General features: G+C 40.9%; 1 protein-coding gene across 2 annotated transcripts; it reads left to right on the forward strand.

The window, feature by feature from the left end:
- The first annotated feature begins 87 nt into the window (after window positions 1-87).
- vegfd (vascular endothelial growth factor D) lies at window positions 88-6,681 on the forward strand. 2 transcript variants are annotated; one of them, XM_030415522.1, is made up of 8 exons: window positions 88-1,193; window positions 3,721-3,922; window positions 4,000-4,120; window positions 4,858-4,927; window positions 5,069-5,196; window positions 5,292-5,407; window positions 6,145-6,310; window positions 6,420-6,681. In XM_030415522.1, exons 1-8 carry the CDS (start codon window positions 1,080-1,082, stop codon window positions 6,436-6,438), a joined length of 936 nt encoding a protein of 311 aa, XP_030271382.1. In that variant the 5' UTR covers window positions 88-1,079; the 3' UTR covers window positions 6,439-6,681. The 2 variants fall into 2 exon arrangements, with proteins under 2 accessions (XP_030271382.1, XP_030271383.1); XM_030415523.1 differs by lacking the exon at window positions 88-1,193 and adding an exon at window positions 1,217-2,386.
- Window positions 6,682-11,452: the final 4,771 nt, after the last annotated feature.

Consider the following 11,452-nt stretch of genomic DNA (forward strand, 5'->3'; position numbering starts at 1 on the left):
CCAAGTATTGTTTTTGTGCTTCCTCCGTTATGTATGTTCCTCGCAGACTGAGTGAAATGGGCCTGGATGCACAAGTGGGTGGGGTGTTGGCGGGACAGGGGTGGTGCCGGCTTCTTATTTCCCCTCACACGTTACGGAGGTCTGGATCACATTTAAAACACATGTTACTGCTCCTCGGCTGTGTGCGGTTTGGCAGTTCCTGAGGAAAAGACACTGATAGGGGATTTAACAGGCGGGGGACTTGATCACTTGACAAACAGACATTAGAAAGGGAAGACGGGAACTTACAAGCAAATAAAAGGGCGAGCTCTGGGCAGCAGCAGTGGGAGAGACACAAGGGCAGACAGCAAGACAGACAGCTTCACAAGGCTTTTTCCTGAATTAGGAGGAAGGAACTGTGTGGCTACTCGTGCACCTCAGGGCCTTTTTGTCTGGAGAAGTGAGGACTGACACATACAGATATTGTAACCACTGAAATTAGCAGTGGTTAAGTAAAGGCAAGACATCAGCAGTCTGCCAGGAGGTGATAAAATAAAGCAGAGCTTGAACGCGGAGGAATTTGTTCAGAGCCCTTGAAAAATCTCACAGGCTCCAGGATCCACTTGGATAGAACAGAGTGTGCTGACAAGAGGGAATCCTGAGTTGTGTTCTGTCTTCTGAGGTAATTTCCAGCTTTTTAACTTCTTGTAGCCCTTTTTATTTAACGGGACACCTCTGGTTCTGCATCAAAGCCTCTGCAGTAATAGGAGCGTGTTTTAAAGCCTCCTCGGCCTCCACCATTTGGCTTGTGGGTGTCTGGGTTGCTGTGACAGGTTACAACGAGCTCTCACACACACACACACGTGCACACACACACACACACTCTCACGCTTTCTCTACTGTGCAGCTGTAAGATCAACAGTCTGTGTTGCACATAACCTGCACTAAGAGGACTGAGTGTGTGTGTGTGTGGTCTGAGGCTCTCAGCTGGTCTGGGAAAGTGAGTCAGAGAGGCAGCCAGCTCTCTTTCTGCCAGCAGTCGAAAGAGACAAGTCCACACTGCCGAGTGTTTCTCAGAGAGAGCGAGTGGAGCCGAGAGGATGATGATGAAGATAAAACGGACTCTGTGCAGAATCTCCTGCTTGGTGACTCTGGTGTTGGAGCTGAGCTGGATAAACGTGGGCCACAGCATGCCCAGGGAGGGAGGCATCAGGGTGAGTGTGGCGTGACACTTTAAGAGTGTTTAATATATCAAAGTAGTTGTGTAAGAAACCTCTTGCAGTTGCTTTTTGTAGCTGATGTCATGACAGATTTTATCGGTACTAAAAGTAATTTAATGTGTTCTTTTAGTTTTATGTTATTTAGATAAATAAGATGTGACAGGATTTTGCAGTGTTTTGTAGCCTCTCTTAACTCTTTTCATTCACCATCTCATAACCTCAACTCCTTGTCTGGTCGCTGCCAGCGCAGCACACTCACATGCGCTCACCGTTTGACCAAAACTGACAGTAATCACGTCTGCGCTTGCGTGCCGCTAAGAGTATATGCACATCACCATCAGTCCTGCTTCAGAGAATATTTGAATTGATTTTCTTTATAGATGTCATTCACCACTATTAATCAAATTGTAAGTTCACCTAAAGATGAAAATTCTCCCCCTCAAGCTGATGGAAAGTTGGATGGAGTTTCACAGTCCACAAAACATTTCTGAAACTGAAGTAGAACAACCGAAAAAATAAAGATAAAACGATAAATAAAATAAAATGGCCCTAAGACAAAATTTGCACCCTCGATGTGTGGTTGACTCAGCAGTTACAGTGAAGATGTCAGCTTTAAAAATGATTTAAATGATGTCCTTTCAAGTTATTTTTTCTAATCCCGGAGCTTCTTGGATTCTACCATATGAACTGTATGGAGCCATTTAAGCTGTTTTAAAAAACAAATCAGTCAGCTCCAGAAATGTTTTGTGGACTACAAAACTTTACCCAACTGTCCATCGGCTTGACAGTCAGCCAATGGGTGAAATGTCCTTTTTGGTTGGCTTATCCTTTGACTTTCTCCTCACTTTCTCTCTGCTCTCCCTCTGCTGCTTTCCCTCTCTGTTTCTCATTAGCGGGTCTATCCCCTGGTAGAAATTGCGGAGGGGAAACCTCCCTATTTTCTTTTGTTGCTTCTCTGATTTAAGTGGAAGCAGTCAGTGAGCCAAACTGCCCCACCCTCTGTTCTGCAACATACTGAACACATCAGAGGGCTCAGATCGTTACAGTTGTCCAGAGGAAATCTAGCAAACATTGTGCAGACAAGTGCAATATTCCATGACTGACTGTCCTCTGATGTGCCTCCGCCCTGGTTGTAGGCCTACCACCTTGTACCAGCCTTTGGAGTTACTGCCTCAAAAACGAGCCTGGCAAGTTGTGGATTTTAACCTCTCGTCTCTGCTCTCAGATAAATCCCACTCTTGGCTATTCTGTTTCAGCTTGAGTTAAAACACAAACAAAACAGTCAAATCTTTCAGGATATCATTTTAGATTTGGAACGAGCGATGACTCTGCATTGTCATCGCACATCTTGTCTATTCTGCTTCCATTTTGTTCCGGTTTGTGTCATCATGGGAACTTTGCACTTCTGGTAGAAATGACAGGTGGTTTCATGATTTTTCTCCCACCCCTGAATCACAGCTCGTCCCCTCTCTGTGGAGACGTGCCAGAGATAGTTTGATACTTTAATCATCTGATAAATCTGTTTGCATGTCACCCTTTTATAAAAATACGTCCTCGTTGCTAGCAGGGTCATGGGACTACGAAGCACGTTTCAGAGACGGAGAGGTGTGAAAGGCATACCGGAGCTGACACACAAATCTGCTGCTGCAGCTGTTTATAATCACATTCTGACTAATGGCTGTGACATCAGTCATGTACATATTGTCCATTGCATTTTTCCCGATTCTGTTTTTTTCAGTATATTCAACTTGTTTTGCAAGACTATTTTCTAACAAGACAAAGACAAATAATTGATTTTATTCCTGCTTGTCCGCCCACTGCCCTCTGTGTTGTCATTCACACAGCTCTGCTTGTCGCAATCAATCAATCAATTCTCAGTAAACATGCACCGCACTTTATAATTTTAGTCAGCTGGTTACAACGTCCCTTTATCTGATAGACTCAATCAATCAATACATCAATCGTTGTATAGCATTAAGCAGGTCTAAACAATTACCCCTAATTCATTTTTTACAGAGCCCCAACATTTCCCACGTGAGCCAGCACTGCCTTTTAACAGGTAGAAACCTCGAGGAGAACCGGACTCAATGGTGGACGGCCATCTGCCTCGACCGCTTGGGATAAATAGCAGCAGAGGTTCTGCTCAGGTGCTCTGAGGCACCTTAACCTCCATCCCTGTGGACTTGACATCATAGTTGTGTTTCGCACTACTAGTGACACCAAAGACACTTTGAAATCCAATATCAGCGGGCAGAGTGTCCGGACAAAGGCAAACCTGTAGAAATCTTTAAATCCCCTTCAAATGTAGTTTTGATCCAACCTGTATCTTGCACGTCATTTGTTTTTTTGCTGTCCACAGTCCACAGCTACAGTAGCAGTTATGTGATGCTGTACTCAGGCAAAGCAGAGTTTTTAACTAAATGCTAACATCAGAATGCTAACACGCTTAATTTTTATGGGAAATTCAGACACAGTGATGTCAGCTGAATAATAAAATGCTGACTGACTGTGCTCCCTGCAGGGAATGAAGGAGTGGGAAAGGCAGGTGCGCTCAGCCTCCAGCCTGGATGAGCTACTGAGGCTTGCAGACTTTCCTGACTGGAAGTTGTGGAAGTGTCGCCTGCGACTGCAGCAGCCGGAGACCCTCTCATCTCCTCCGTCAGGAGGCTCACATCGCTCTACACGCTACGCTGCAGAGTCCTACAGCCTGGAGATACTTAAAGGTTAGATGCCTAAAACATAAAGTACATGTGAGTCTGTGTGTTGAGACAGTTATGAACTTTGAGTGTCTCCCATTCAGCCATAGATGAAGAATGGCAGCGGACTCAGTGCATGCCGAGGGAAACGTGCGTTGATGTGGCCAAGGAGCTCGGCACTGACCCGTCAATGTTCTTCAAGCCACCTTGTGTGTCCGTTCACAGGTTCGTTTCACATGACACCCGAACCTTAACATCATTCACCAAGCTCAATGGCATTCAAACTGACAATACATCTCAGCAGTCGTTTCTGTGATATCAACATGTTTACAGTCATGTTGAATAGACCTTGAAGTGAAGACAGATGTTGAAACAACATCCATATTTGACCTGAGGGGCTTTATTGAGGAAAAGCATTTTGTGTTTAATATGATACAGCAAATATTTTACATATCAGTTCCAAACTACTTGTAAAGCTATTATAATATGTTTTCTAATCATATTGTTAAAGTAATGTCTAGTGGTTGTATTGCTTAACATCCATGCCCAGATGAAGGATGCATGGAAGTATGTGGGCAATAACGGTTATGTGGCTTGAAACGGACATAAAGGGAGCAGAAATTAACTTTTATGTCTGTAGAATAAATATGAAGCTGATCAGATTAGCTTAACATAAAGACAAAGTTTGTAACAGCGAGCTATACCCTGCTAAAATCTGACAAATCTACTTACCATAAAGTGGATTTTGTTAACTTTAGTCAGAGCCGAGCTAGCTGTTTCGCCCTGTTTACAATAATTGTGCTAGGCTAGACTAAACAACTGTGCTAGTGGCTGTAGATACATATTTATCCTGGATCACAATCACTAGAGTGGTATTGGTCTTCTTATCTCAGAGAGGGAATCATGTTTCATAACACTATCAGTTATAATTCATACAGTCATTATTGTTTTTTCAATGACAGGTGCAGTGGCTGCTGCAATCAAGAGGGCATCACCTGCAAAAACACAACTACTGTATATGTGAATAAAACTGTGAGTGTCTTAAGTGGGTAAATTTACCTTGTTTCAACCTTCCGCTGAGGTTTTGAGTGTTTCAAGATCCAGCACTAGTTTTCAGCAGTCAAACACACTTACACCAATGTCTTTGTGTGTGTGTGTGTTTTTGCGTTTTAGGTCCTCAGTGTCATTCCATTTAAGTTTGTACCAGAACCAGTGCTAATAAAAGTAGCTAATCACACAGAGTGCAGGTGCATGGAGCCCGCCATAATACGACGTAATGCTCAGCCTCACAGGAGCAGTGGGTGAGTCTAAGAACATCAGTCTGAAGTCTTATTAGTCAACTTCATTTGGTGCAATGTTTGTTTTGTTCTGTCTGTTCCATCTGGTTCGTTGGCAGCTGCTCTCCGATGGGCCAGCTGTCAGAGGTCGAGGACTCCAGGAGACTTTGTGCCACTGGGTTGATCTGGGATTGTTCATCTGACAGATGCATACCTTACCCGTCCAGTACACCAGGTGTGTGTGTGTGTGTGTGTGTGTGTGTGTGTACATGTGCAACAGCATTTAAAAACAGCACAGTTTTATGTACAACAACTACACTTTACATGTGCTGAAGGAAGCCAAAATATTGACACTTTTGACAATGGTGGAATGTAACTAAGTAAATTTACTGAAGTACTGTACCAATTTGAGGTATCTGCACTTTACTTGAGTAAAGTTGGTTTTATCACACTTTATATTTCTACTCTGTGACATTTCAGAGAGAAATATCTTTTACTCAACTACATATCCCCCATAGCGTAGAGTTACTTTACAAAGAATATATACGTACATAACATATGAGGAACATTACAAATGATGGTGCTTTGTGAAAAGGAATCAATTACCAAAAGACTTTTTTTTTTAAAAAAGTGAGCAGGAATCATTAGCCAGCTTTAAGACCGAATCCCTGTAAAACTTATTAGCATCAGCAGTATTGTGCAACAGTTAGATCAAAAACGGAGCTTCACAGAGCAGTTTGTTAAAACACTAACCATGTGATGATCTAATACCCAAGTGTGTTATATCTAGAGAAATGAATTTCACTTTATTGTATCATTTAAAAATCTGCAAACTTTGATTTGACACATTAGGGGGAACTTAATAGAACTTAGAACTTAAGATAGGACACGTTCCTTATCAAAGATGAAAGTCATGTATTGTACGTAAACTGTCTTTGTGACTTAAATGCACCACTATTACCTCCTGTTTAGACTTTCCCCTCACTTCATGGATGCCCGACTGTGAGATAGACGTGGAGCGCTGTGACTGTCTTCCTCGACCTGTGCCGCCTCTCCCGCCGAGACCGGCCCATCGCTGTCAACTCAACTCCTCCATCTGTGACCACAGACATCAACGTTTCGATCCCGCCACCTGCAGGTAGGCTGGAGAGAGGCTCTGTTTCACTCAGTTTCACACATGAAAAATCTCGTTCTGAGCCCTACTGTGTTTAAAATCATATTTAAGCTTCTGACTCCTTTATCCACAGATGCAAATGGCCCAAGTAGAAATCCACTGGGGAAATGAAATACGACAACCTGCTCTCCAAGGATGTTTGGAGGCAGAGAAAAAAGGGCTCATAATTTATTTACAATCCTATTTATGCCGATCACTTTGACTAATTAAGATATTAACTCACATGACCGTGTTAATTGATTTTTTTTAACATGCTTACCTTATGTTTCAATCAATGTGTAAAGTTTATGATGTGTATTATTTGTACATTTGTTCTTTGTGCACTGATATTAAAAGATTATTTTTGAATACTTATTGACTAACTTTCTTTGAATTTACGTATTATTGTTTAACCTCTGGTGGACACGTCACTCCAGTTATTTAAAATGATTGAGTACAGAACTCATATGTGTGCTGAGCTTATCTTTTAGAGGTTGGAAAAATAAAACAAAAAGGTTAAAAACTAATTTAAATTATTTACTTGCCATTGCACTTTTTTTTTAATACTTGTACATTTGAATTTATAAAGAACAGAAGATGACTACCACACCAACTCAAAACATGAAATAAGAATGAGGTAGGGCAGGATGGAAAGGATCTTTGGGTTTGGGGACCACAATGAAAATGTCAACGTAGAAAAATATGTAAAATATCATTATCATCATTATTATTATTATCATTATTATATTATTGTTGTTGTTGTTGTTGTTGTTAAAACAATAATAATAACTTTATTTAAATGTTTATAACAACTCTTTTAGAACAGCCTTTACAAAGTGTTTTGACAGATAAAGCAAAAGCAGGATACTCTGAATAACAATAAATGAAGTTAAAACAAGAAGGCAAAACACAAAGTGTCAATATGAACCAAGAAAAAGGAAAAAAAGCTAGTTACAAAGTTACAAATGTAAAACACAAAACACTTGTTTGCCTGAGTATTTAGTATTTGAGTATTCAATGGGACACAAAATCATTAGTAGGACACACTGAATGATCTGTAATGCAGCCAGTTTGTGTTAAAAGTCACAGAATTAGTGAAATGGAGGGTACCTGTTAGTAGTCAAGGGATTTCAAATGGATTGTTGTATAGAAAAAACACCTTAAGATGAAGGGCTTTTGAGGGCAGACAAGCAAATAAATGTGCCAAAATAAAGGTGGAAACTCTAGAGGAAAACCTGACGCAGTCTGCATGGAACCTGTCATTTGGGTGAAATCGATGAGCCCAACGATGAGAAGAGACAGGAAGGCTTTGAAAACAACATCAGTGTCCTTGAGTGGGTGAGTCAGGCCTCGGTGTATGAGACAGTGTCATTGGACTTCAATAAACACTGATGACTTAAGGTGATGCAACCTGAAAGACCTTGCAGTGCAGTGTTGCATGAACGAAGAGCTGCAGCGTCTCCGCACAGCGTCAAAGCTGTTGCTGCTGCCATAGGTGCGGCTGCTGAGTGCTCTGAGAGCGTGAAGACAAGCAGTTCATAGCTGTCAATAATTTTGATCACTTTTGTAAAGATCAAGTTTCACAATTTTAAAAGGATTTTCTTCATGTTTATCAGTGTAAAAAAGACACGTGACATCTGCTTTCATTCTATACAATAAACACACACTTTTACATATTTGTATACAAGCAGCTGACATGAGATCTGCTGGTATCTGATCAGTATCTGAGACCTTCTGTTCACCAGATGACAGAGAAGATACAGATCTATGCTTCCATATGTTATGTATTTAATGTAAACTATTTGAGCCTGTCCAGTAATGTTTGAAGAACAGCAGCAGGAACAGCTCTGCTTTATTGAAGACGAAACACGTGCGTCATTTTCAAATGTGCATCATTTACTGTCGTTGCTGGGAGAACGTATTGATCTCCCATCTTTTATTTCTGTTTTTTTCCCTCCCTGCAGTGCTGCTGATCAATTCATTGCAAACAGTAAAGTGTAAAGTGTATCCTTCCTCCTTTTGTCGCCACCAGAATTGATCTTGCGCCAATCATGAAATGTCAGGAAGCCACAATAATGTTTAATGTGCAGCAACTGAAAACGACAGGCACAAACAGACCCACTGTCACCTTTTAGTCCTCACATGGGTTCAGACTCTTAGCTCCTGAACATGTCCCGGCAAAGCAAGTTTTGCGTGTATCTCACGCAAAAATTTGAACTGGTTATTGAATACAGCATATTCCAGATTTTATAGTGATGCAAAATACTTAACAGGACTGAAGTTACAAGGAGATCTGTCTCCCTCTTGCTGCACTCTTTACGAACTCCTGTTTTCTCACTCTAACTTCAAGTACAAATTTGAAATAAGCTTCCCAAATACCAAAAGATTTAAATGAACATTTGAATGTATTTTGTTCAGCGTACTGTGTGATATGAAGATATGAGATAAATGTGTGACTAAGAGATTTATCTAAAAGTATGAGACAACGATCTTTGTCTGAGGTTTTCTTGTAAACAAATACAATTACTGTTGACATTGAGTGTTTACTACCACTCTTGGTTTTAGGTCAGTTATTTCCTGTTTTATTTAAGGTATATTCCCCATTTTATAGCGTATTTTAGTCTTAGTGTCACACTGTTGGCAGAACTTTTGTTCTGTCACTGACACACACAAGTTGAATTAAAACAGGAGCTCAATCATAATGAAAACAGCTCGATAGAGCATAGAGACATCAGATAGTTTCAGTTACCCAGATGTTCAAAAAAGTTTAACAACTGACCATCAAATGAGACAAAAGCAAGTAGATTTGAGTGGAACACAAACAGTAAAGTGATCGAAGTGTTAATCATCTCCCCTTCTGGTCTTACAGTAAATGCTACATGCTGTTGTAGTAGAGAAAAATAATGTGTGGAAGCACCTTCAAGTCTAATAATGTAATGTTAAGGGGGAAACAAAATAATATATCTAATGGAACCTCTAAAACTCACTGATGCATTACATCTTGTTTGTTAAATCAACCAAAACCAAATTAAAATAAGTTATTTATATGTGGGAATATTTCTTGGTGTGACTCTGTGACTTTGGGTGTTTTGTTGTCACCATGAAGTCTGCAGGCCGCCAGTGAAGAGTCTAGAAAGCCACAGCTCTCAGCCAAAAATAGTTGCAACATTGGACCACGTTTATTATGCTGCAATACGGACGGCCACTGATGTTGGGTGAAAGGGAGTCCAATTGATCCTGGGTCAAGTTCTTCTACACCGCAAGAAAGGGCCTTCGCCAACCTGCTGTCTGAAAAAATTATTTTCATTTGTAGAAGATGTCCCTTCACTGGAACTGAGCACTAAAATACAAAGATCTGTCAACATACTTTTGGCTGTATGGTGTATGAACTACAAGTGACGGCCGGAGCCTTTCAAAAAAGGCTACAACTGGTTCTTGTGTCACCGGCCTGGAGAAAAGGTCTGCGCTATTTATGGCACTGTGTTGTTGTGAGTCCATCTGAAATACCTGTTAGAGATGTTCACACATTGTCACAGAGGTTCTCTTTAAGTCTCCAAGGTGCCCAAGTAGCCACGTCTATGAGTGTTGCCAGGAACTAGTCATTGCTTATTACAGAACACCGAATTACACAAAAGTATTCTGAAATTTTCCCCGGTCATCCCAATGAGAGAAACATTATGCTTTGTTAACAAACAGATTTTCTTAAGGAAGGAAGCCAGAGAACTCATTAAAAAGACATCAAAGTGACAGAAAAGACAAGAGCTTACCGTCCTCGTTCCAACCAACAGCAACGTACTAATAAAGGTCGGCAGATTACAAAAACGCTGAGAAGATTACTGTGGAAATAACAATGTGACAAGGTCACAAATCAAATGAAAACATCACAGCACTTTTATCGACTCATTTTATTAAACAATTTTTCCTCAATGCAACATCTCTGCCACCACCACATCTGGCACAACATATCCTCTATTCACAGTAAGTGAAGACGAGGTACATCAGAATTAAAAGACTCAAACAACATTTAAAAGTTACATCTCGCCGTAACTCTTAATCGCTTTGTTACAAGATGAAACATTGTAAAAGTCACTTGTGAGTTCCAGTTTCCCATAAAGCAACACTGACACCGACTGTTGCATAGAAAACATGACATTTCCATCCACCGGTGTCCGTGGAAAGTTCTGACACTTTGTATTTGGTTATTTCAGCTCCAGCAGCAAACAGGTGCAACATCTACACACAATACTGACCTTTATTGTGACTGTCTGAGGGGAGGCTCAGTGCGGCTGGAGGTGTTTCTGCTTAAATTTCTTTCGTTCGATGAGACCGACACATCTAATGGAAAACCAGCTTCACATCTCACTGAACTTCATGTTAGTGAGAGTGAATCTCACCTGTCTGGACTGGCTCTCGCTTTAACAAGTCCCTAAAAACTGAACGAGTGAAAAGGGGGCACATGTGCACGCTTGTGATTAAACAGACTGTAAATAAGGCAGATCCACTGTTGTATTGTGGCCAATATTGATAATATTTCTGGAGTCCAATTGAGATCATTCTGATAAGAGGTTCTAACTCAAAGCTGCTGTAAGCTTTGTGTCGTCTTGGCAAACTTCATGTGTGTTTAGCAGACGTTTCTGTATGTCTGAAACAACACTTAATGAACTTGATTGGTAACTGTCATCGTCCCCACGTTCAAGCATGAGACACATCCAAGCATGAGAGTTCCTGAAGGAGGCCGTGGAATCTCAAAGGACATAAGAGGAATTGTGCAGGATTAATCATCCTGTAGCAACTCCTGCTGAATTAAAAAACCTACAGATGTCTTTCATGAATCTGTGAGGTCTGCAGGTCTTTGTAAGGACTGTGAGGTGTCCTTTCCCTGTTTCTGCAGGATTCTTGTCAGGCTTTATTTAGGGACCTCAAACACGTGTTCTCGTCCCTTTTATCAGCCTTGATTTGTGTGTGTTTCATTCCTCAAATTCAAAAGATAGTAACTAATCCTTATTTACATTCCAGACCTCCCGAAGAATGAGCCTGACCATAAAGACGACATGTTTAGTAGACAGTTGAGACCGCACAGGACTGAAATTTGGCACGGCGCTTACACCACAATTAAACAAACAGTAT

Source organism: Sparus aurata, chromosome 4 (assembly GCF_900880675.1).
Source record: "Sparus aurata chromosome 4, fSpaAur1.1, whole genome shotgun sequence".
NCBI lineage: Eukaryota > Metazoa > Chordata > Actinopteri > Spariformes > Sparidae > Sparus > Sparus aurata.